Source organism: Empidonax traillii, unplaced genomic scaffold, assembly GCF_003031625.1.
Source record: "Empidonax traillii isolate 1590-97213 ecotype Southwest subspecies unplaced genomic scaffold, ASM303162v1 scaffold492:size733235, whole genome shotgun sequence".
Taxonomy (NCBI): Eukaryota; Metazoa; Chordata; class Aves; order Passeriformes; family Tyrannidae; genus Empidonax; species Empidonax traillii.
Window position 1 is genome coordinate 584,286 of NW_020955685.1, and position 23,594 is coordinate 607,879.

At 61.8% G+C, this 23,594-nt stretch overlaps 1 protein-coding gene across 3 annotated transcripts in view; it reads left to right on the forward strand.

Moving 5' to 3' along the window:
• The window catches only part of HIP1 (huntingtin interacting protein 1), a 42,304-nt gene extending 19,009 nt beyond the window's left edge, over nucleotides 1-23,295 (forward strand). For 2 of the 3 annotated variants that reach the window (XM_027896315.1, XM_027896314.1), the window contains exons 2-31: nucleotides 9,288-9,351; nucleotides 9,964-10,106; nucleotides 10,776-10,832; nucleotides 11,267-11,347; nucleotides 11,796-11,872; nucleotides 12,094-12,155; nucleotides 12,400-12,540; nucleotides 12,927-12,984; nucleotides 13,799-13,874; nucleotides 14,579-14,710; nucleotides 15,285-15,382; nucleotides 15,503-15,575; nucleotides 16,054-16,237; nucleotides 16,327-16,415; nucleotides 16,506-16,622; nucleotides 16,709-16,810; nucleotides 17,534-17,728; nucleotides 17,836-17,983; nucleotides 18,066-18,152; nucleotides 18,244-18,351; nucleotides 18,899-19,035; nucleotides 19,142-19,252; nucleotides 19,348-19,406; nucleotides 19,495-19,588; nucleotides 19,905-20,005; nucleotides 20,120-20,225; nucleotides 20,321-20,444; nucleotides 20,552-20,613; nucleotides 21,140-21,251; nucleotides 21,540-23,295. In XM_027896315.1, the coding sequence (XP_027752116.1) occupies nucleotides 9,288-9,351; nucleotides 9,964-10,106; nucleotides 10,776-10,832; nucleotides 11,267-11,347; nucleotides 11,796-11,872; nucleotides 12,094-12,155; nucleotides 12,400-12,540; nucleotides 12,927-12,984; nucleotides 13,799-13,874; nucleotides 14,579-14,710; nucleotides 15,285-15,382; nucleotides 15,503-15,575; nucleotides 16,054-16,237; nucleotides 16,327-16,415; nucleotides 16,506-16,622; nucleotides 16,709-16,810; nucleotides 17,534-17,728; nucleotides 17,836-17,983; nucleotides 18,066-18,152; nucleotides 18,244-18,351; nucleotides 18,899-19,035; nucleotides 19,142-19,252; nucleotides 19,348-19,406; nucleotides 19,495-19,588; nucleotides 19,905-20,005; nucleotides 20,120-20,225; nucleotides 20,321-20,444; nucleotides 20,552-20,613; nucleotides 21,140-21,251; nucleotides 21,540-21,550 (3,009 nt within the window). In that variant the 3' untranslated portion in view covers nucleotides 21,551-23,295. Of the gene's footprint in view, nucleotides 1-2,202; nucleotides 2,294-9,287; nucleotides 9,352-9,963; nucleotides 10,107-10,775; nucleotides 10,833-11,266; nucleotides 11,348-11,795; nucleotides 11,873-12,093; nucleotides 12,156-12,399; nucleotides 12,541-12,926; nucleotides 12,985-13,798; nucleotides 13,875-14,578; nucleotides 14,711-15,284; nucleotides 15,383-15,502; nucleotides 15,576-16,053; nucleotides 16,238-16,326; nucleotides 16,416-16,505; nucleotides 16,623-16,708; nucleotides 16,811-17,533; nucleotides 17,729-17,835; nucleotides 17,984-18,065; nucleotides 18,153-18,243; nucleotides 18,352-18,898; nucleotides 19,036-19,141; nucleotides 19,253-19,347; nucleotides 19,407-19,494; nucleotides 19,589-19,904; nucleotides 20,006-20,119; nucleotides 20,226-20,320; nucleotides 20,445-20,551; nucleotides 20,614-21,139; nucleotides 21,252-21,539 lie in introns of those variants that run through there. The other variant, XM_027896316.1, reaches the window with a different exon arrangement.
• Nucleotides 23,296-23,594: the final 299 nt, after the last annotated feature.

Here is a 23,594-nt window from a genome sequence, read left to right on the forward strand (position 1 = left end):
ATTTGCATACCTGCCTTAAGGTTTCCTCATGCAAATGAGCTACTGAGACCTGATTGCCAAGTGCTAATTGCAGAGCTGTGGCCTCTGGAAGCAGTGGCTTGGCTTCTTGGTGCCTCTGGAGACAGTGCCCTGGGAACCCTGGACTGCAGCTGCAGGACATCCCAGGGCGGCAGCAGTCACGGCATCGGGTTCAGAGCGATGCTAAACCCAGCTAAGGGGGAATTAATTAATTCCAGGATCCCTTTAAGCCAGGGGGAACACTGGGCTGGGGGCTGGGCTGCACAGTGAGGATCCAAGCTCTCACTTTCCATGTAGAGAACAGGGCTGGGAATCGCTCGCCGAGGGGTTTCAGTGGGGGGAGGGCACAGACCCCATCCCCTTGATGGGGCAGGTCCCTGTGATGGGGGCAGGGCCCCCCCACAAAGAATGGGGGTACCTGCCATCAGGAAATGCACCTGCCCCCAGAGAACCGCCCCAGGCTCGTTCCCAGCCTCCAGACTCTGCTCCCAGAGGAATTTGGCTCGTGCTTGAAACCATCTGGTCCAGCAAAACACATTTGGTCCAGCAAAAAAAAACCCCACGAGCTCTGAGCTCTGAGGTTAGCAGTGCAGTGCTCCATCCGCCCCTCCATCCCAGCAATCTCAGCAGAGGCTTTAACAGCCACCTGAGGAAAACACGACCTGGCCTGGCCCTAAAAGCTGCCCCAAGGCTGGGATGAGCCCGGTGGGTGCAGTGCTGGGTGCCAGCAGAGCGCAGGGGTGGCAGCTCTCTGTTCCCTCGGGGATGTGGGATCCTGTTATCTCATTAAGAGAGGCCAAGTCACCATCCCGGAGTAAGTGGCTGAGCCGTGACTAGACTGCAGTAATCCCGAGGGATTAACGTGTTGGCCGGGCCGGCCCCGCAGCAGCACTTTGTTCTCGGGGCTCTGAAACGTCTCCACCACCGCAGCCAAGGGGTTGGGTGGTGGTCTGGGGTTGCTCTGGGGGGATTCACTGAATGATAGAAGAATTTTTTTTGTTGTTACTTTTGTGCATCCCATTGGAAAATGTTCCCTGAGCACGGGGAGGAGGAGGGGAAAACTAAAATCCTGCTGTCTGGGTGCTTGCCTGTCCCCTGGTGAGGTGGCCGCGGTGGTCAGCGAGCCCATGAGTGGTTGGCTCGGGGCACGGGGCTCGTTAACACACTGGTTTAATTGCTTTTGTTGTTGGAACCGAGATTCCAGTGGGCTCCGAGGCCAGGGAACCCTGAGCAGGTCCCAGCCAGACCTGCCAGTGCAGCTTCACCCTCAGGCACAGAGATGGGACAGGGGATGGAGCAGGGGGGCAGACACGGGGGTAAGAGGTCACACAGGGGTAAGACAGGGATCCCTGGCAGTGGGACAGGGAGTCCAGGCTGTGGGGCAGGGGGTGCAGGTGGCACAGGGGATGGTGCAGATGTGGCAGGAGCAGGGGGGCAGACACACGGGTAGGGCAGGGGGCAGGGCAGGGATCCACACAGGGGGAGAGGGTCAGACAGAGGTTAAGTCAGGGATCTGGCAATGGGGCAGGAGGTCAGGCAGGGAATCAGGCAAGGGGGGCAGGTTGATGGAGCAGGAGGGGGCAGGTGGGACAAGGGATAATGGAGCAGGGTAGCAGGGATGGGACAACAGATCTGGCAGTGGGGCAGGTGATGGAGCAGGAGGGGGCAGGTGGGACAGGGAATGAGGCACGGGATGGAGCAGGGGGGCAGCGATGGGGCAGCAGATCTAGCAGTGGGGCTGGGGGTCGAGCGGGGGACGAAGCGGGGGTCAGGCAGTGGGGAGGACACGGAGCAGGAGGGCAGGACACGGAGCAGGAGGGCAGGGCTGGGGCAGGGCTCGCACCGGCTGCCCCGGGGACGCGGAGCCCCCCTCCCTCCATCCATCCTCCGTCCATCCTCCCTCCACCACCCCCCCCTCCGCCGCTGCTCCGCACCCGGCGCGGGGCGGGGGGAGCGCTGGGGGTGGGCGGGCGGATCTGCGGGACGCCCCCCGCCAGTGCCGCCCCCCGACGGCTCCTTTGTTATTCCGGACGAGCAGCCGCGGCCGCGCCCCCCCTCCCCCCCCCCCCTCCCGCACCGCCCGTGCGCCCCCTCCCCGCACCCCCCGCTCCCCTCCCCGCACCCCCCGCTCCTCCCGCCCCGCTCCGCCGCCTCTGCCCGGCAGAACCTTCCAGCGCCGCCGCCCCCGGGGCCGCCGCCATGGGCGCCGCTGCCGCCGCGCCGCGCTGAGCCCGCACCGACCCCCGCAGCCCCCGCCATGGAGCTGGGCAAGGTGGTAAGTGCGCGCCCCCGGGGATCCCCCGGGACACCCTGCCCCGGGGAGCATCGCACCCCCGCCGCGTTCCGCGCCCCCCACTCCCCCCCACCCCTCCCCGGGACCGGCATTATTCCGAGGTCGCGTCCGGGAAAAGCTGCTGCTTCCCGGGGGAAGTTCGTGCCCCGCTCGGTGCCGGCGGTTCGCGGGGGGAACGTCCGCGGGGAGCGCGGGCGGTTCGGGTGGCGGCGGTGGGGGGCTCGTCTCTGCGGTGATGCGGCCGGGGAGGGTTCGCTCCCACCCGCCCACCCGTGGGACTCGCCTTCCCCCCGGCCCTCGGCTCGGCTGGGCTCAGGCGGCGCCACGAGCGCCCGGTGTCCCCGCGAGCACCCGGTGTCCCCACGAGCACCCGTGTCCCCGTGGATCCATGCCTCTCTCCCCGCATCCATACCTCCACGAGCACCCGTGTCCCCACGCATCCGTGTCTCCGTACATCCGTGTCCCCACGCCAAGTGCTGCTGTCACAGCCCTTCCAGCCCCTGGGCACAGCAGCTCACCCAGGTATAAGGGATGGAAACAAGTTTGGGGTGAAAAGTGGGGTTTTAGGGTCCGTTCCTGCAGGGAGCATGGTTGTCCCTGCGCTGCTCACCTGGGAAGAGGGATTTGGCTTTTCCCGGTGCTCCAGCGGGTCCCTCAGGTTCAGCGTGGAGCCCACGCGGTCCTGGCCATTCTTGGCATCGTGTCAGGATCCAGATATCCTGGGGGATAACTGGGGAGGGATTCCCCATCCTGCTCCCAGGAGGTGCTGCTCACCCAGAAGCACTGCAAGGAAGAATTTCCACCAACACTACCTTGGCACCGTCCTGCTCCACATGCCAGCTTAATTTGGGAGCATCCCACTAGGGCAGTAGGGATCCCCGAGTTCCTGGAAGGAAGGTGGGTCCTGGATGGCAGCTGATCACAGAAATGCACATCTGGATGTGGGCTCCTTGCATCTGCTCCTTTATTTCCTCCTGTCCCCAAAAATGCATCTGTTTGGGAGGCAGAAGACTCCAGTCAGGACCACTGGGAATGTTTCAGGACTGTTTGAAGGTGGTGGAATACCTTCCTGGACCACTGACCCAGGCAGACACAGCCACCCTCCCTCCCCAGACACAAATCATCACTGCTGGAAGAGATTATCCTTGCATAAAATCCCCATTTAAAATTAAAAGCCTGGATACTGGGGCAGCTCGTGGGAAAGGCTCTGGCGGTGGCCGAGCCAGCCGGACACGTGGGGTCCGAGGGAGCAGTGATTAAGTGGGGAGAGCAATGAGGGGATGTGCGTGTTTTTTGTGGGGGGCAGCCGTGGAGGGGTGGGGATTCTGGGGATCCTATTGGATTTCTGCCTCTCAGATCCAACCCCCCGTGATGGACTCTGGTTTTGCTGGGGAGTCAGAAGTGCCCAAATTTTAAGGTATGAGCTTTCCCAACAGTCACTGTGAGGTCTGGCTTCTGTAGCCTCGCTTTTTGCTGGCTCTTCTCCCCAGAATCACTTTCCTCACCATCCTTTTTTTTTCCTCCCAAGTTTATCTGTGTATTGGAAAAATCCACATCCCTTAAACTGGATTTAAAAAACGCATGTCTGAGTAATTAATCTGCAGAATTGTTCATTAATCTGCAAAGTTGTTCATGGCCCTGGAGAAATCCAGTGGCCCAGCACTCCAGGTGCTGGTCCCCCATGTGGTGAGCTCTTGTCTCTGGGGTTGGTGGAGCCAAACCCTTCCCGGGACCAGCCCAGCTTTCCCTCCTGGCATCGGGTGTCTCACTGGAGCCTTCAGGACCCACCGTGGATCACTTGGGTGGTTGTGTTCCTTATTTACCTCAAAGGTGGAGGAGCAATGGGACTGTGTTGTCTCACCTTGCCCCAGCTCTCCTGGTGGTTTGGAACTCAGGATTTTCTCCAGAGGCTCTGGAAGAGCCAGCAGCGGGTCAAGTCCTTGCACACACAGCTCGTGGGAGCACCACCCTGTGGATCCCAACCTCTGCCACCCTCGGGAGGAGCTGGGAGCTGGTGGGGTGGGCTGTCCAGGCACAATCCAAATGGGCATCCTAAAACTTACTTTGGTTTTCTTACCGTGATAACAGCACGGGAGCTCTCAAGGCAAAGGCGCGGTGGGAGTCGGACAACAGCTTCCAGCCTCGTGTGTCTCCTTCTGGCTGGAGACCTCTGACCCTCATACCACCCCTCCAATTTCTGGCCCAGGTGGTTTTTTTCCCTGGAAGCCCCAGCTGTGCTGGAAGAGCTCCTTCCATAACCCTGCTCTGTTGGCATCGCCGAGTGCCGGAGGGGCTGGTAGTGGGTGCACCAAGGATGGCATCAACCTGAAGTCATTGTCCTGCCGGCCTCGGGAGAGGAGACCTGGAGGAGACGACGCCAGGACAGGTCTCTGCCAAGGGGAGCATCATGGTGATGCCATCAGATTCCAGTGTGGCTCCCAGAGCCTGCGGCTCCCTTCCTGGTGATGCTGGTTTGGGGTGTTCCATGTACAGGCTGTCCCCAAACACCCACCCAGGGCCCCCATGCTGGTGTCCCTCAGGATTCAGGGCTATCTCTGGATGCCTTGGTCCTCTTCCTGCTGGTATCTGGGGCTGGTGGCATTGTCATCTCCTCCTGGAGAGGGACATCTTGAGCCACCGCCACTGGGAGTGACCCCAGCGGATGCAACAAGATTTTGGGGTCTCTACTGCTGGAAAACATCACTGCTTCAGGGAACATGGTTGGTTTTGTGGCTCAAGCAATGGGAAATCTGAGACCTGTGTTGTGGGAATTATTTCTCCTCTGGAGGGAGCAGGAGATGAGAAGAGCAGCAGCACATTCAGGTGCTCACACAGCCTGGACAAGGAGCTTCATCCCTGGAGCAGCTCTGGTGTGTACCCAGCCAGGAGAGGAGCACTTGCCTTCCAAACTCATGGGTCCAGCAGTGGCCGAAGCCAAACAGCCTGGATTAAGTGGTGGGAAGGTGTTTTTCGTGTCCCCTCACTCCCTGCTCACAGGAAGCCTTCAGGACTGAGCGGGAAGATTGGGTTGTGCTGAGCATCCTCTTATCCGATATGTAGAAATATATCCCTGGGTTTTACATCCAGCCAGCCCTGCCTTCCTGCCTCCCTTTCCCTCCAGCTGCTGTCGGGCACAAAGCCAGGCTCGTTCCCTGCTCCTGCCGCTGCTGTCAGGCCATGGGCACCCAGCGTGGGGGGAACCACGGCCACCCCAAGTGTCCCCAGGAGCTCTCCCAGCAGGGCTTTGAGCACCCCTGGTGTTATCCAGCTGGCTTTGCTCCAGGATTTTGCCAGAAAAAAAACCCTTCCCTGAGCCCTGACAAGGCTGGGATTTGCCATTGAGCTGTGCTGGTGGTGAGTGATGTTTAAAGAGACGTGGCCTCGGAAGAGCTTCCCTGCACCGTGTGTCCTGCACACCTCCAGGGCCGGAGCCAAGCTTTGCTCTGCTGGGATCTGCATTTTAATTAGGCTGGTGGATTTTCCTTTCAGGCTTGCTGTAGTCAGGTATCCCTGCTCGCTCCCTTCCCCGGAGCCCCTGCGTCTGCAGGGCTGGCGAGCGGTTTTTCCAGAGGTATGCTCCGTCCCAGCTCTCCATTTATAGAAAGGAATTAAGGAGAAATGAGGGAGCATTGCTAAGAGGATTTGCACTGCGACTTACTCAGTTTCTCCAAATAATTTGCAGTAGCTCTGGATTCTTTAATCAACACTCATTTCCTTTTGGAAATGAAAGAAGCGGGAAGGCGTCGTGCTGCTGCTGAGCCAGGCTTGGCTCTTCACCTCCGAACGGGACATGATGGAATCAGAGCCCGAGAGCGTAATCTGGGGAGACCTGACAGGGGGTGAGGGGGTGTGTGGCAGAGGGAAGTGTGTCCTGCTCCTTCCATGCAGTTTTGGGTTCCTCTGTCCCTGTCTGGAGCTGGTGGCTGCACACTCAGACATGTGACGTGAGCCATGGATGGGGGGGTCACCCCACCTGGGGACTGTGCCCTGCTGTAGCCTCTCCTTGTGAGAGGGGCTGGGCTGAGTCTGGGGTTGGAGATTCCCAGGGGGTTACTCCAGATCACCCCAAGGGCCGGCAGTGCTCATTGCCAGTGGGATTTGGTGCTGAATTCCCATGGGACAAGGCTGTGGTGGCCTATCAAGTCATGGGCAAGAGACCTTCTGTGGGTTTCTGGGAACCGTCTGGGTGTTGCAGAGGGAGGAAAAGGCCTTTGGGTAGGTCCTGCTGCTCTGGGACACATAGTCCCAAACTGCTCCTCTCCCAAATGGCCTGAGCCTTTCCATGCTCATGTGGTGGGATTTCCTTGCCCTGCTCAATGGTGAAAAGCTAACAGTGCTTGTAGCAATCCCAGCCCTTGCAGCGTTCCCGGCACTTGCAGCATTCCTAGCCCTTGCAGCACCCACAGAGCCACTCTCCAGCCTGGCAGAGCCCCGTGCCCAGCCCTGTCCCAGGTCCTGCCCCACTGAGCTCTGTCCCACCGGGGTGTCAGGATTGCAGCATCCCCCCTCAAACCTCCCCTTGTGCAACTGCCCCTCTGGCCTCTCCTCCCACTTCCCTCTTGGCCTGTTGCACAAGAGGAAACCCCGGAGTTTCCTGTCCTGACATCGGGGTGGGGTGTGGGACAGCCCCACGTCCTGCATGTCCCCTGCCCTGTTCTCTTTGGGCACCCGTGGGCACAGGGATGGGGGCTGACATCCCCCCATCAGCACAAAACCAGAGCAGGAGCAGAGCTGCCCAGGACGTGGCCTGGTGGGTCAGAAGGTGCCCTCTTAGGTTAGAAGCTCATAATTCAAATTCCATCAGCTGCAGGAGTGGGATGGTGTTGGGAAGCAGCATCAGGGAGTCGCAGTGAAAGACCTTCTGTGGGAAAGAGGTCAGGGCTCACTGTCCAGGCAGCCCCAATTCTGCCTCCTTCCTGACCCAGCTTTGCAGCCAAATCACCCTCCCTGACCCTGCTGATCCCTTGGAGGTGACACTTCCAGCCTTGGTCCCTGGCTGCTGCTCCGTGTTCCTCTGCTTCGCTCATGTGGGCACTGCTGGAGCTGCTGGAGAGGAACTTTGGGCATCTCCAAGTGGCTTCCAGGATGGGATTCCTGCCCTGCCCTTCTGGGAATGTAATGGGGGCATGGGGTGTCCACAGCAACCAGGACAGGAATGTGGGATCCCTCTTTACCCTGGAAAACCTTTCTGCCATCCACACGGACATCGTGTGTGCTCCAGATGGAGTGGGGGTCTTGGGAATGGCTTTTGGGACATGGCATCCTGCTCCAGGCTGTTGGGACATGGGCATCCCCCAGGCTGTTGGCACTGGTGGGATGTGAGCATCTTGCTCCAAGCATCTGGGACATGGAAATGCCTCTCCAGGCAGTGGCTGCTGGCAGAGGCCCCTTCCCCATGGTTTATGTTGGGATTTTTTTTCGTGCTGAATTGATTTATGTGGTTTTCCTGACGAGGGGCTGTGGCCTCTGGGATGGGCAGAGCTGCAGAGGTGACTCCCACCCTTGTCCTCATGTGCTGGGAACCTGTTGCCTCCATCCAGCCCCTCAGGAAGGGGTGTTTGGTGGGGTCAGGTCTCTCCATTGCCAGTTCCTTTCAGCTCTCCTTAAAAAAACAAGCTGAGATCCAGGTTCTGCTCCGTGTGCCAGGGATGGGTGCCTTGCAGGTAGCAATACAGGTCCCTTGGCACCCCAAAAGGAGCCTCCAGCATCTTGCTGGTGACCTCCACGGTCACCTCCGTGGTCTTCACTGGTCATGGTCACCAGTAAGTGGTGAGGGTGATGTGCCATAGGGATGGAGCAGCCGCATCCCCACAGCAGAACTGGTTCATACTGGGACACCAGGATGCAGCTTCAGCTAAGGGGGTGCTCATGTCTGGAATGGGGATGCAGGGCTGGGGGTGCAGCTGTGGGTGAGGTCACTTCTGTCTCAGCCCATCATTTTTCCTGCTCAAGGAAAATGTCCTGGGGCATGCTTTGGTGGCAGAGGGACTTCCCAGGGATTTGGGCTGTGTCCCACCGTATTTGTGGTCCTATGGGCCCCCCCAGTCCTGCTCATCACAGACTCACCGGGGTCCGTAGGGATGAAGCCGTGTGGGGCCACCTTGGAGAGGGCCAGGAAGCAGAGTCACAGGATTGCAGTGAGGAAGGTGTTGGGATTAATCCCTGTGCCTTAATTGGTTTATGTCAGTAATTAGCTACTTCTGGCAGTGCTGAGCCAGATGGTTCCTTTCCCTGGGCAGTGGGATCCTCATGGAGCAGGTGCCAGGGAAGCACTTGGGGAGAGGGTGACCCCGAGCCAGCATCACTGTGCCCCCATGTGGGATCAGAAATGGGGTAGGGTTAAAAATCCTGCCTGGAAAATGCTTCCAGTGGCTGCCACTGCTTCCTATAGGATAAATGCTGGCTGGTTCTGCCCAGGCTCCTCAGCGTGAGCTCCCTGAGGTCCCCAACACCTGCACAGGAAGTCCTGCCTGTGGGTCCAGCTCCTGTGCCTCTAATCCACAGAGCAGCCAGGACCTTGCCAGGCAGCCCTGGAGGTGGTCCTGCCATCCCACTGCCCGATTCTCAGTGGCCCCTGAATTGTCCTCCCCACTCAGCTCCCCCCAAAAGCAGAGTAGGAGCTGCCAGCTGCTGCCTGTGATCCAAGGGCAGGGGAGGGATTCTCCTTCCCCTCCGCCTGTCCCAGTGCTCCGAGGGCAGCAGAGGGTTCTTTGTGGGCACTGCTTTAATTGCATCGTTATTATCCCGAGTAAATGAGTCCTGGCAGCAGCTGAACCCAGCGGATGCCAACCACATCCCAGAAAGGCATCCGGGAAAGGTCGGCATCCAGCTGGCACGAGCAGGGACGGGGACCTGGATGGCACCCAGGCACTGGCAGGTGCCGGCAGAGCCAGGGGGTCTCGGTGGGTGAGGGGGGAACTAGGGGGGAGCCCAAACCCTTCCCATCTCACCCCCCTCCACCGCTTCTCCCTTGCAGACCGTCAGCATCAATAAGGCCATTAATGCGCAGGAAGTGGCTGTCAAGGAGAAACACGCCAGGAATATCCTTCCCAAAGCTGGCTGTGGGACAAGGAGCGTGGGAGCGGGGCTGGGGCTGCTCGGAAAAGGGGCAGCAGAGAGAGGGGATGTGAGGAGGGGTGCTGGGGGTGGTTGGATGGGACCTTGAGGGGCTCTTGGGGGTGTTTCCAGCATGGTACAGGTTCCCTGCTCCTGCTGCCACAGCCTCCAAGTGCCAGGGGTGCCCAGGCTGGTGCTGCTGGTGCTGCCATCCCATGGGAGGGCGGGAGGGGAAGGTGCCCACAGCAGACTGGAGTCCTGGGGTGAGGATGCATGAGCACACTTGCCACTAAAAGCTGATTCCCAGTGTCCTGGGTGGGCAGCTGGGAAGGCTTGGTGGGGGTAGAGCCACATGCCACGGTCTTCCCAGAGTGGTGGCGTGGGGCTGGGGGAGAGGGGACAGCCTGTGCCACCCTTGGGGACAGCATGTGCCACCCCTGAGGACAGTGTGTGCCTGGGCTGGGCAGCATCAGCTCCCCATGGTGGCCTGGCCCCCCTGGGCTCTGCGGGTGCAGCTGGCCCTGGGTGGCCACTCTCCATCACCAAATGGGAAAGAAAATGGGAAACCAGGAATTGTTTCCTTGACCATCCAGCACCGTGTATCCTGGGCACACACCACGAGAAGGGAGCCCAGACCTTCTGGTCGGTGGTGAACCGGCTGCCCCTGTCCGGCAATGCCGTGCTCTGCTGGAAGTTCTGCCACGTCTTCCACAAGCTCCTCCGGGATGGACATTCCAATGTGAGTGCCCAGAGCTCAGCTCAGCCACTGCCCTGGGGACAAATCCTTTCAGCCGTGGGGCTGCACAGGGCAGTGGGAGATGCTGGAGGGTGGGTGCTCTCCTGGGGGCCAGTCCGTGGTGGGGACCAGTGCAGGAGCCCTCCTGGTGGGTCAGTGTCCTCATGGGGTTCAGTCCTGGGTGGGTACTGGAGTTGGAGCCTCCAGGTAGGTCAGTGCCCTCCTGAGGATCAGTCCTGAGAGGGCACCAGTGCCAGAGCTCTCCTGGAGGGTCAGTACCTTCCTGGGGGCCAGTCCCACGTGGGGACCAGTGCCAGAGCCCTCACAGAGGACTGGTGCCCTCCTGGGGGTCAGTCCTGCATGGGGACTGGTGCCAGAGCCTTGCCAGTGCTGCCCTGCCCACAAAGCCCTGTGCTCCACACCCCGGTGCCGATGGCAGTGCTGATGCCAGAGGAAACTGCTCAGTGCAGGAGCCACCAGTGAGGATCCTTCTGCTCCACGTGTGGATGGGGAAACTGAGGCACCCAGGGCTGTCAGTGGTGACACCACCAGCAGGACAGAGGGTTGAGAATGCACCAAGACCCCCCCATTCCTCACCCCAATTGCCGGCTCCAAGTATGGAACATTGTTTCCTGGTGCTCTGCCTGCTGATTGTCACCGTCCTTCCTCCAGGTCCTGAAAGACTCCATGAGATACAAAAATGAGCTGAGTGACATGAGCAGGATGTGGGTGAGTGGCCACCATGGTGGGGACACCACGGGGGTCCCTTGGCCAGACTGAGGGGGTTGTGGGCTTGGGGGATTCTCTCTCCCAGGAGGATCCATGGGCTCAGCACAGCTGTGGCTGATCCAGGGCTGCCATCACCTCCCTGGGCTGGGTTTGCTGCTCACATTCCTGTCCCCTCCCACCAAAATCCTTCCCATTTTAGGGTAAAACCCAGCTTTGATGGTCAAAAACCCCCTTGAAACATGCAGAGAAGGTGATGAAAAGGTCCTGACCCAAAGCCTTTCAGTAAAGCCAATCTGCATCCAGGGGCTGGGTGCCAGCAAGGAGTGTTTCTGGCTGTGGTTTTGGGGAGGTGAGGGAGGGGTCACTCATTCTGCAGGGAGAAAAGGCTTTTCTGCAGCCTGCCCTGGATCTCAGCAGCTTTTTGGGGTCTCCAGGGCCACCTGAGCGAGGGCTACGGGCAGCTCTGCAGCATCTACCTCAAACTGCTGAGAACCAAGATGGAATTTCACACCAAGGTGAGTCCCCTGTCCCCAAGGCTGCAGCAAGGGGTGACAGGGACAGGGCAGGGGCAGGCAGAGCCTTTCCAGTGCTGTCACCCCCTTGGGTCCTCCCCTCTGTCATGACCATCCTGCTGGCTCCATGAAACGTTCCCCAAGCTGCCCAGTGGCCACCAAAATTGGATCAATATTAGCCCAAGGACCAGCGTTTTGGGAGTGGAAGGATTTGTGGTGGCCCAGGGCTCCTTGGGGACACCTGGGAGTTGGGGGGCTACAAGAAGCATTAAAAGACCCTCAGCTTTGGGGTGCATGTCCCCTCCCAACTATCCTAGATTGGCAGAGGAGGAAGAGCTCTGCTGCAAAGAGGTGTTCTCTGTGCCCATCACCCTGATTCGGTTTGGAGGTGTGATGTGACCCAGAGCAGGAGATCCTCTGGAACCCTTTCCCAGCTCCTGTTTCCCCACAGAATCCCCGCTTCCCTGGCAACCTGCAGATGTCCGACCGGCAGCTGGATGAGGCCGGGGAGAATGATGTCAACAACTTGTGAGTGCGGGGCAGGGGGAGATGAGGGAGGGGTGGGTGCAGCCAGCAGGGCACCACCCAGCAGGGATGGGACCTTCCACCTGCCCCAGCAGAGCCCTGGGAAAGGCTGGTGCATCCACACCAGAGCACCCCTCATCCTGCCAGGGTGGGACCTGGCACAGGGTGAGGCCCGTGGGTGTCCGTGGGGACAGTCCCCCACGACCCTTATCCCTGTTTCCCAGCTTTCAGCTGACAGTGGAGATGTTTGACTACCTGGAGTGCGAGCTGAACCTCTTCCAGACAGGTAAGCCCCTGTGCTACCCTGACAGAGGGTGAGATGAGGAGTCTGTGGGGGTCCAGGGTGGGAATTTCCCCTCCTTACAAAAGGCTGTGGGGCCACAGGCTGGATCCCCAAGGGCCAGCGGGTATCTTGCTCCAGCTGAAGGTCTCTTGCTGTGGGTGACATTTGTGGATCTGGCAGACACAGTGTGGCACCCACCAGCGCTGCTGGTGCTCCCAGATCCGATCCCATGCCATCCCCCCCGCAGTGTTCAGCTCCCTGGACATGTCGCGCTCGGTGTCGGTGACGGCGGCGGGGCAGTGCCGCCTGGCCCCGCTCATCCAGGTCATCCTGGACTGCAGCCACCTCTACGACTACACCGTCAAGCTGCTCTTCAAGCTCCACTCGTGTGAGTGTCCCCAGCGCCTCTACCTTGGGTGGGGCGGGACAGGGAGGGAGACACTGGGGGTCACCACCCTGCTCAGGCTGGGCTGCTCACTCCCATCCCCTTCCCAGCCTCTTTGAGGGGGGTGAAAGGAGTCACCAGGATGAGGAGGTGCAAAACCCACCTCCCTTAGGACCTGGAATTGTGGTGGCAGCTGCCTGACCTCCAGCCTTTCCCCTTCCCTGGGGTGTGATCCCCTCCTGCAGCAGGACACTGAGCCTGGAGCATTCGGGCCCCCAGAGGAAGGTGGCCATCTCTGGGGAAGACCCACCCCCCTGTGGCTATGCTGATGGGTTGTCCCCTGATCCATGAAGACACCCAGTGATGTTCCTGCTTGCTGCTTCTTCCAGGTCTGCCAGCGGATACGCTGCAGGGCCACCGGGATCGCTTCCTGGAGCAGTTCCGAAAGTAAGTGCCCAGACCTGGAGTGCTGGTGCTCTGGGGGTGCTCCCCAGATTGAAAAACAGTGACCAGGGATGTGCTGTGGCCTCTGGTATGTGATTGTTCGGGGCAGCCAAAACAAAAACTGGCCGCTGAGAACAGGGGGAGGATGTCACGGTGCCAAGGGAGAGCTTGATTCAAAACCAAGGTCACAAACTGCAAACAGCAGATATCAGGGCTGGCCGTGGGCTCTGACCCCTCAGGGACTGACCTTGGGACAGGTATCAACAGCACTGAGATCCCAGCTGGGGTGCTGAGGTGGTTGGGAGGGATGGGAGCCAGAACTGGTGTGGCTGGGCACTGCTGCTCCTCTCCGAAACTGGAAATGCTGGAGGGAGGTACCCTGCTCCTGGGGGAGATGCTCCTGTGGGAACTGAAGGTGATGGTGCAGATGTTGGCTCCAAGGCAGGAAACCTCACAGCTGCTCGTGGGGGCTTTGGGTGGGACGGGAGTGGTTTGAGTTGGAAGCAGCCTTTGAAGATCATCCAGTCCAACCCCCTGCCGTGGGCAGGGACACCTTCCACTAGACCAGGTTGCTCAAGTTCCATGTCCTCCCTGCCCACCAAGCCCTGGGTTTATGGGATAAACCCTCCAGCAGTCAGTTTTTTCCAAGAGTAGGAGGCTGGCAAGTGGGGTCTTCCCAAGACCTGCCCTGGGCTTGGTGGCAGCACACACCGCTGTCCCCTCCAGCCAGGTGACACTTCCTGGAGCCAGGCAAGGGGTTGGAGCTACCCACATTGTCCAGACTGTCCTCACCGTTCCCTGTCCCTGTCCCTTCCAGGCTCAAGGACCTCTTCTACCGCTCCAGCAACCTGCAGTACTTCAAGAGGCTGATTCAGATCCCACAGCTGCCAGAGGTGAGACCCCATGGTCCCCAATCCCCACACTCCCTGTCCCCATGGCCAGGGGTGGGTGGCACTGCGGAAGGACCCCAAAAAAAGCCACCTGCCACCTTACCTGGCTTCCTGGGGCTGGTTAGCAACATGGGGCTCATGGGCCTTGAGGATCATCCGTGCATCCCTCTGTGGGTGGCATCCTGTGGGATGGAGCTTTCCTCTGACCAGGGGCTGGGATCCTTTCTCTCACCAACCCACAGCCCTTGCTAAGAACTATCCCCATGGGTCCTGACTCCATCCTGCAGCTCCTGGCTCCCTCTCCTTGGGCCCTGGTTCCATCCCTGCGGGCCCTGGCTCCAACCACATGGGTCCTGACTTCATCCCTGTGGGTTCTAGTTCCATCCTGTGGGTCCTGGCTCCATTCCTGTGGTTTCTGGTTTTATCCTACAAGTCCTGGCTCTCTCCCTGGGGGTCCTGATTCCATCCCTGTGGGTCTTGGTTCCATCCCTGTGGACCCTGGTTCCATCCCTGTGGGTCCTGGCTCCATCCCTGTGGGTCTTGGTTCCATCCCTGTGGCTCCTGGCTTTATCCCTGTGGCTCCTGGCTCCTTTTCCATGGATCACGGCCTGGCCAGCTCAGCTCTAGGGCAGGATTTCACCCAGCCATGCCCTCAGCCCTGCAGCAGTGCCAGCCCTTCCCCTCACCCTGCTCCCATCCCTCCCCAGAACCCCCCCAACTTCCTGCGAGCCTCGGCGCTGTCGGAGCACATCAGCCCTGTGGTGGTGATCCCTGCTGAGGCCTCCTCCCCTGACAGCGAGCCCATCACAGACCTGGTGGAGATGGACACGGCCTCGCAGGTGAGGGTGGCAGGGGCCCTCCAGCTCTGAGCTTCTCCAAATCCACACCGTGGTGTGGGCTGAGACAGCAGGGATGGCCTTGGGAACTGACTGTCACTGCAGGGGAAATGAGTGGGTGCTGGATGTCCCAGCTGGGTGCTGGATGTCCCGTTTGGGTGCTGCCAGGGCTGAGCCAGCCTGGATTCATCTCCCAGTGCTGCTCAGTGGTGTGGTGCCCTCCAGTGATGGGCGAGGAGAGGTTTGATTTCGAGCACTGCCATGGAGACCTTCAGGTCTTCACCCTCCTCTCCACCAAGGGTTTTCCCCTGGCACTGAGTGAGGAGGGGAAAGAACATCTTTGGGGAAGCCAGGAAGGCTTTGGGGAGCTTCTCCTGCTGGGAGTTAGGTAGGGATGAACCAGAGATCCCTGTGGCAATTCAACACATCCTGTGCCCTGGGAGCAGTGGGGGGATACAGTCCCAGTGTCCAGGCAGCTCATGGGCTGGTTTGGCAGTGACACTGGGGACATGGAGGGGGAATGAGGGTTCCCAGGCGGTGAGGGGATCACTCAAGCTCTGTCCTGCTCTTCCCACAGAGCCTGTTTGACAACAAGTTTGACGACATCTTCGGCAGCGCCTTCAGCTGCGACCCCTTCAACTTCAACAGCCAGAACGGGATGAACAAGGATGAAAAGTGAGCAGGACAGGATCATACCGAGACCTCCCTGCCTGGAACAGCCCCACAGCCGTGGTGGCACCTCCCCTCCCAGGACGTGTCCCCGTGGCACTGAGGGTCTGTGTCTCTCCTTCCCAGGGACCGGTTGATCGAGCAGCTCTACGGGGAGATCACAGCCCTGAAGGAGGAGCTGGAGAACTTCAAGGCTGAGGTGGGTGACAACCAGGCGGGCAGGATGAGACCTGGGGGGCTCACACTGGGAATGTGGGGTGGTGGCTCCACCCCTGGGTGGGCAAGATGGTGACCCCATCTCTGCCCTGCCCTGTCCCCAATGGCTTCTGCATCCCTGCCCGTCCTGGGGGTCTTCTGGATGCAGCTGGGGGTCTGTGGGGTGGTACCCATGGCAAGGGCTGCTGGCTGGTACTGGTAGGCACTGGATGGTAATAGTGGGCATTGAGCAATACTGGTGGGCATTGGGCAGTACTGGTGGGCATCAGATCATGCTGGTGGGTATTGGATAGTACTGGTGAGTATAGGATAGAACTGATGGGTGTTGGATGGTACTGGTGGGCACTGGGCAGTACAGGTGGATGTTGGATGGTACTGGTGGGCATCGGGCAGTACCAGTGGGTATCAGACGGTCCTGGCGAGCCCTGAACAGCTCCGTCAGCCCCCGGCCATGCCCGCAGAGCACACGGGGCACGGTGCAGCTGCGGGGCCGTGCCAGCGAGCTGGAGGCTGAGCTGGCCGAGCAGCAGCACCTGAAGCAGCAGGCGCAGGACGAGAGCGAGTTCCTGCGCGCGGAGCTGGAAGAGCTCAAGAAGCAGCGGGAGGACACCGAGAAGGCTCAGCGGAGCCTGACGGAGATCGAGAGTGAGCAGGGGGAGCTGGGACCAGCCTGGGGTGGGGGTGAGCCCCTGGGGGGGGTCCTGAGGGCTCACCTCAGTGACCCTGCATGGCAGGACGGGCGCAGGCCAACGAGCAGCGCTACAGCAAACTGAAGGAGAAGTACAGCGAGCTGGTGCAGAACCACGCCGACCTGCTGCGCAAGGTGGGCCCCCCCAAAATCCCCCCTGGCACCCCCTCTGCCAGCTGTGCCCCCTGGCACAGGGGGACGCTGAACTCGCTCTGCCATCGCCAGAACGCGGAGGTGACCAAGCAGGTGACGGTGGCCAGGCAGGCCCAGGGGGACGTGGAGCGGGAGAAGAAGGAGCTGGAGGACTCCTTCCAGAGGGTGAGCGAGCAGGCACAGAGGAAGGTGAGTATGGATGGGGGGGCACAGCAGGGATGAGCAGGGGCTCCCCCGTGGGGCACCGGCGCTGCCAACCTCTCCCCTTGGCGCAGTCTCAGGAGCAGGCAGAGGTGCTGGAGACGCTGAAGCGGGAGCTGGCAGCCAGCAGGCAGGAGCTGCAGGTGCTCCAGGGCACGCTGGAGTCCAGCACACAGGTGAGAGCGTGGGGGTTGTCCCTGCAGCCCCTCACACAGCCCTGGGGTGGGCAGCCAGGCCTTACCCATCTGAGACGTGATACCCACCACCGGCCTGAGAACCCTGTCTTCTTCCTCCCCACGTGTGGGTGGGTTGGGTGGTCACACCACGGGGTTTCATGCTCCTGGGACGTGCTCCTGGGTGCAGGGACAGGACATGGCTGCAGGAGCACATGGAGCAGTGGGCTCCAGCAGCAGGGATCATGGAATAAAACCCCTGGAAGAACTCTGCCCATTGTAAACCCAGGCAGCAGTGTGCCATGGCACTGCAAGACATGCCAGAGGGTATCCCATGCCTGTGGAGATGTGGAGCATAGGAGAGGTGTCTGGGCTCGTTGGAGGAGGGAGAAGCTGGCAGGAAAATGCAGTTATCCATCCCCAGGGTGGGCAGACACTGCAGCAGGACAGGGATGGGGCAGAGCTCCAAGGCCACAGTGACACCCCGCATCCATTCCTTCATCAGGATGGTGACAGTCATGATAAAAATGAATTTTCACTGATTAAAAGCAAAAGGGCTCCCCAGGAGCCTCAGTTGTCAGCAGGTGCGGTCATCACTGCCAGGTGGTGATGCAGGGCTGCACCTGCAGGACAGAGGGAGTGGCCCGAGCCTGGACCAGGAACCAGTCCCCAAACTGGAGGGTTCACCCTCGGCACAGCCCCGACCACCATTTCATGCCCACCCAGGCGGAAGCGGAACAGAACTCCCGGATCAGCAGCCTGGAGCAGGAGCGGGACAGGCTGAGCCAGGCAGCGGAGCAGCACGGGCAGGACATGGCAGCGCTGCGGGCGGAGCTGCAGCAGCTGCGGGACACGCTCAGCAGGGAGCAGGAGAGCAGCAGGACCGAGCTGGAGTCGCTGCAGACCCAGCTGAGAGACAAGGTACCCCGGGGCATCCCCTTCCCTTCAGGCCACGGGGGTTCGGCGGGGCTGGGTGAGGGGACGCCAGTGGCACAGCAGGGCCCTCGACACCCGTGTGGGGTTGGCAGGAGGGCGCAGAGGAGGCGCTGCAGCGGCGCCTGGCCGAGGAGCAGCGATCCCTGCTGCGGGGCACCGCCCACGAGGCCGAGCGGATGGTGCAGGACGCCCTGGCCCGCATGGAGGATCCCGCCCACATCGGCTGCACCGGCTCGGCGGGTGAGGCTCCCACACCGGGCGTTCTCCCGGCCCGCCCGCTCCCTGCTGGCCCGGCTGAGCCCTGCCCGCTGTCTGCCTGCAGATTGCCTCCTGTCCCGCACGCTGGCAGCCTCCGAGTGCGTGGAGCGGCTGCGGGATGCGCACGGCAAGTACCTGTCGGATGGCGCAGGTGAGAACGGGCGGCCGCGGTGGGAGCGGGGCACTGGGGCAGCCCTGGCACGTGGCGGGGGCTGACGTGTGTGCCCCCTGTCCCGCCGCAGCCGTGGGCTCCCTGCTGCCCTGCCTGGCCCTCTTCGCCCACCTGGTCAGCGACACCCTCCTGCAGGGCAGCGCCACCTCCCACGTGGCCCCCGTGGAGCCCGCTGACCGTGAGTGATGCCCCAAGGGCAGGGCATGGGGTGGGCAGACGCCAGGGGTGGGCTGAGGGTCAATGTGGGTGGGGGTTCAGGGTGGGCAGAGGATTTGGTGAGCTGAAGATTTGGTGGGTAGAACGCTGCGATGGGCAGGGGCTGGGTAGAACTCTGGGGCAGGTAGGGGCCAAGGTGGGCAGGGGCTGGGGTGGGCAAGGGTCATTGCGGGCAGGGAACAGGGTGGGCAGGATGCTGGGATGGGCAGGGAAGGATTCTGGGACAGGGAGGGGCTGTAGTGGGCAGGGACAGACAAGATGAGCAGGATGCTGGAGTGGGCAGGGATTGGAACAGGCAGGGGTTGGTTTTGGGCCGGGACCAGGGTGGGCAGAGGTCATGGCATGCAGGGGACTGGGTGGGTAGGATGCTGGGGTGGGAAGGTGCCAGGAGACCAGGTGGGCAGGATGCTGGGACAAGTAGGATCCTGGAGTGGGCAAGGACTAGGATGAGCAGGATGCCCGGGCAGGCAGGGACCTGACACCTCCATCCCCCCACACGGCCCACATAGGTCTGCTGGAGCTGTGCAGGCAGTGTGGCAGCGAGGCCCTGAGCTACCTCAGTGCCCTGCAAGACCCAGGGACAGTGTCAGGCGCCGACTGCAGCCCGGTGACAGCCTGCCTGGGCCGGATCAGCACCATAGCAGAGGTGGGTGCCCCCGGAGGGCTGGTGGGACAGGGTCAGGCTATGGTGGGCACCTCCCAAGGGGCTGTCCCACCGCTGGATGTTCCCTCTCATCCTATCCCGTCCCCAGGAGCTGCGTCCCAGAGGGCTGGACGTCAAGCAGGAGGAGCTGGGGGATCTGGTGGACAAGGAGATGGCGGCGACAGCCGCGGCCATCGAGACGGCATCAGCCCGCATCGAGGTGAGGGGCACCCTGTGCCCTGGGGTAACTGTGGGCACCCTGCCGTGCCTGCCACCGGGCACAGGGCTCAGCACAGCCTCTCCCCCGCCTACCAGGAGATGCTGAGCAAGGCACGGGCTGGTGACACTGGGGTCAAACTGGAAGTGAACGAGAGGTGAGTGTCGGTCAGGGAACTGGAGATGGGAGGATGAGACTGGTACCATGGGCACCCCACAGAGGGCTCAGAGGGGTTTGTCTCACAGGATCCTGGGCTCCTGCACGGGCCTCATGCAGGCCATCCACATCCTGGTCCTGGCCTCCAAGGACCTCCAGAGAGAGATCGTGGAGAGTGGACGGGTGAGCTGGTACAGGGGTGCAGTCCCAAGGCACTTGGCCAGCCAGGGGTCACCACATGCTTGCTGGAACATGCGGCTCCAACCCTTGGCCCATTGGAGCTTCCCCACCAGCTGCCAGGAGCTCCTGCCCCAGCCCCAGGGTCTCTCCCTGGCTCTGATTCCTGGGGTGTTACAGAGATCCTTGATCCCTTCCCACACAGCCCCCTGTGCTGGGTGTCTCCCCAGCTCCCACACACATCCGAAATGACACCACAACCTCCTGCTTTCTGCCAAGACTGGGGGTCCCCTGTCCCCAGCAGTGCCTTTCCCCACTGCAGGGAGCAGCATCCCCCAAGGAGTTCTACGCCAAGAATTCCCGCTGGACCGAGGGTCTCATCTCCGCCTCCAAGGCCGTGGGCTGGGGTGCCACCGTCATGGTGTAAGTACCACTGTCACCAGAGCACGGAGAGGATAGCAGAGCCCTGCTGTCCCCACGGGGAAGGGACACAGGGGTGGCAGGACGATGCTCCAGCCCCTTTCTGCCCTCCTGCAGTGACGCTGCCGACCTGGTGGTGCAAGGCAAGGGGACATTCGAGGAGCTGATGGTCTGTTCCCGGGAGATCGCTGCCAGCACCGCTCAGCTGGTGGCAGCCTCCAAGGTAGGAGGTTTGGGGTGACCCTGGGGCACCCCGTGGTCACCCCAAATCGTGGGGCTGGTGGGGTGTGAGTGACCCCCCCCCGGTTGTCCCGGCAGGTGAAGGCAGACAAGGACAGCGCCAACCTTTGCAAGCTCCAACAGGCCTCCCGGGGGGTCAACCAGGCCACGGCCAGCGTGGTGGCCTCCACCAAGGCTGGGAGGTCACAGGTGGAGGAGAAAGGTAAGTGTGGGGCTGCAGGGATTGCTGAGTCATGAAATCACTTAGGGGGGCAGAAATCACTGCAGGGAGTAGAGCTTGAGAGGTGCTGGTGGTGTCTTTCTCCACAGACAGCATGGACTTCTCCAGCATGACACTCACCCAGATCAAGCGTCAGGAGATGGACTCGCAGGTAGGATGTTCCCACATTTTGGGAAACGTACCCACTGATGTCTCACTTGGGCTGCCCAGGCTGGGGGAGAGGTGGGGGGGGACCAAGATGGGGGGCTCACCCTGCCCAGCTGCCCCCCAGGCAGCAGTAGCATGGGGGAAGCCCAAGGTGTGAAGGCCACAGGTGGGTTTGCCCAGGAGCCACGTGCAGTTGGTCCTCAATCCCTCCCCAGCACTGTTCCATCGTGGCACAGCAGCCCATGGCTTCCCATGCCCCTGTATGCACCCACCTCTGCCTGGCATGGGGCAGTGCCAGGGAATTCCCAGGGTTCCTAATGGGTCATTCTGCCTTCACCTGCCTGCACAGGCAGCAACCCACCTGGAACCCCACCCCTCCCCGGGTCTGCTTTGTCACCAGATCACCCATGGGACGTACCTTGGTGGTCTTTGGGCTCAATATTGGGGGGATAACGGGTGTGAAAGGGGGGTGCTCGGCCCAGCCCCGTGCCAGGGCGCTGGGTGGGCACATCCTGGGTGGTGTCCCCCAGGTGCGGGTGCTGGAGCTGGAGAACCAGCTGCAGAAGGAGCGGCAGAAGCTGGGGGAGCTGCGCAAGAAGCACTACGAGCTGGCCGGAGTGGCCGAGGGCTGGGAGGAGGATGGTGAGTGCTGCCAGTCCTGTTCCAGCTGGGAAACTGCTCTGGGAAGGAGCGGAGAAGGCAGGATGGAGAAGCCCTGCCTGCCGTCCTGGCAGCGGGCAGGCATTGGTTTCACCCCAGCTGGCACAAACCTGGGGCTAGTTGGCACACACAGGCAAATCCCTGGAGACTCCGACCTGTGGGATCCACATCACCCCTAGGCAGGGGGCTTGGGTGCTGCTGGTCCCAGAGGAGTGGGACAGTGGGATGCTGGGGGGCACTGCACCTCCTGACCCTCTCTTCCCCCTCCAGCTGCAGAGTAGCCCCAGCAGCAGCAGCAGCCCGCGGGGGACACCTGGGGCCTCGCAGGGGACACCCCTGGGACCCCGCTCGATGCAGCCTTTTGGGAAGATCCCCAAGGATCCGGTGCAGAAGCCCCCCTGAAGCACACGCCCCCCTCATCCCCCAGGAGCTGCCTCTGGAGCCCCGGGAGCTGCCCCGGGACGGGGGGCTCTGCAAAGTGCACGTGTATTTATTAGAGCTGCTAGGGGGTGGGGGTGGGAGGGTGTCTCCGGGGGAGGTCTTTAACCCTTTAGTTTTGTTTTTGCACAGATTCTGGGAACTCTTTAGAGCCGGCTCTGGCTGAGCGAGAGCGCTCGGGCTTCTTTCGCCTCTCGCTGCTTTTCCAGCCTTAACCCAGCCCGTGGCTCGGCGTGACCCTCCCCCCGCCCCGGGGATGAGCCTGCTGAGGGCCCCGGGGGTGCCAGCGGGCGGGGGGCAGCTTTTGGAGTGCTGCTGGGCTTGGTGCTAGGTGTGCTCCCCCTCGGCGGGGGCACCGAGTGCCTTTGGCCACTGCAGAGTGCGGGGGTGACGTTCCCGTGGGACACCCTGGCTGGGGACACCGAAATGCCGGGAGAGGGGCAGGCAGCAGGAGGGACGCTGCCGTGAGCTCCTGCCCCACATCCCAGGTTCCCAAAACGCCCCCCCCCGCAGTGCCCCCTTTGAGCTGGGCTGCCCTGCCCTGACAGATCACTGTGTTCATGCCAGCAATAAACCCTCCACAAGGTGCTGGGCACGGGGTTGGGCCACCACGGTGCCACCGCACAAGCCACCAGCTCCTGGGGATGGGGGGGTGGCTTTAGGGCAGCACAGAGGGTTTGGGGGGGCAGCCAGGGTGCCCCAAAAACAGAGCACCGCAAAGCCAGAGGAAAGCATCTCCCTGTCCCCGCTCGCTTTGGTGCCACCCCAGTGTCACCACCACCCTCTTGGGTGCAGGGGGGACTGGTGCCAGCATGGCCGTGGGCAAAGATGGGCACTAGCCAGGGAACCTTTGTGCCTTGAGCAGGGGGCTCGGAGGGCAGGGGGGCATTGCCACCTCTAGGCCCCCCAGATGTCCCTGTCCCCTGCGGTCCTGCTGGTGCTCCTGCTGGGGCCAGAGTGTCCCTCCCCTGCTGCGGGGCAGGATTTGGCCTTTCTCCCTTTGGGAAGCAGCTGGGCTGTCCCCACGTGCTTTCCCAGTGACATCCCTCAGTCCCCGGGGCAGTGGGACCTGCCACCACCACCACCGCCGCGGCCTCGGAGCTGCCACCGCCCAGCGCAGCCGTCCAGAGAGCAGGGACCCGCTGTCCCCGCGTCCCCAGCCAGCCCTGCTGCCACCCCCAGCCTGCTGGGGGGACCTGGGGGCTCCCCGTGGGGGTCCCGTTGCCTCCTCATCCCACCCCGCGCTGGCTCCCCTCGGATGCAATACCAACCATCCCGTTCCTGCCGGACACGGGGAGCCCCAACACCCTCCCTGCTTTTTTTGGGGGGGTTCTCGCCTGCACCCCCAACTACCTCGGGGCCGGGGAGGGGCGCGGGGGCAGCAGGGGCGTGGGGACAGCGACACAGCCCTCGGCCGAATCCATTGTCCCTTTTGTATCTGGGGCGGGGGTCCCCGCGGTGTCCCCGGTGCTGGTGACGGGGGCAGGGGCTGCCCCGCCGGTGCAGGGCGGGTTGGTTTGGGTTTTCATTGTATGATAACAATGACCCGTCGCGTGTTTGGGATTTTTCAATAAAGCCTTCAGCCCAGCCCTGCGGCTCCAGCTGGGGGGTAGGTGCTGTAGTGGGGGGGGGCCGTGCAGACCAGCCTGTGCTGCGGGGTCACCCCGGCAGGACCATGGTTGTCAAGAGGGTCCTGCTGCTGGGTGGCCCATGGACACGGATCTCGGAGGAACGTCCCCTCCTAAGCGTACTTAGCCCACCCTGGGCACACCCAGTGTCCTCCAACCCTGCCAGGGCCACGCGGACCTGGGGTGACACCTCGGGGTGTCCCCACGGCTGTGTTCTGCATGGTCCCTGCCACTGTCCTTTCCTGCACAGTTTCTGCCA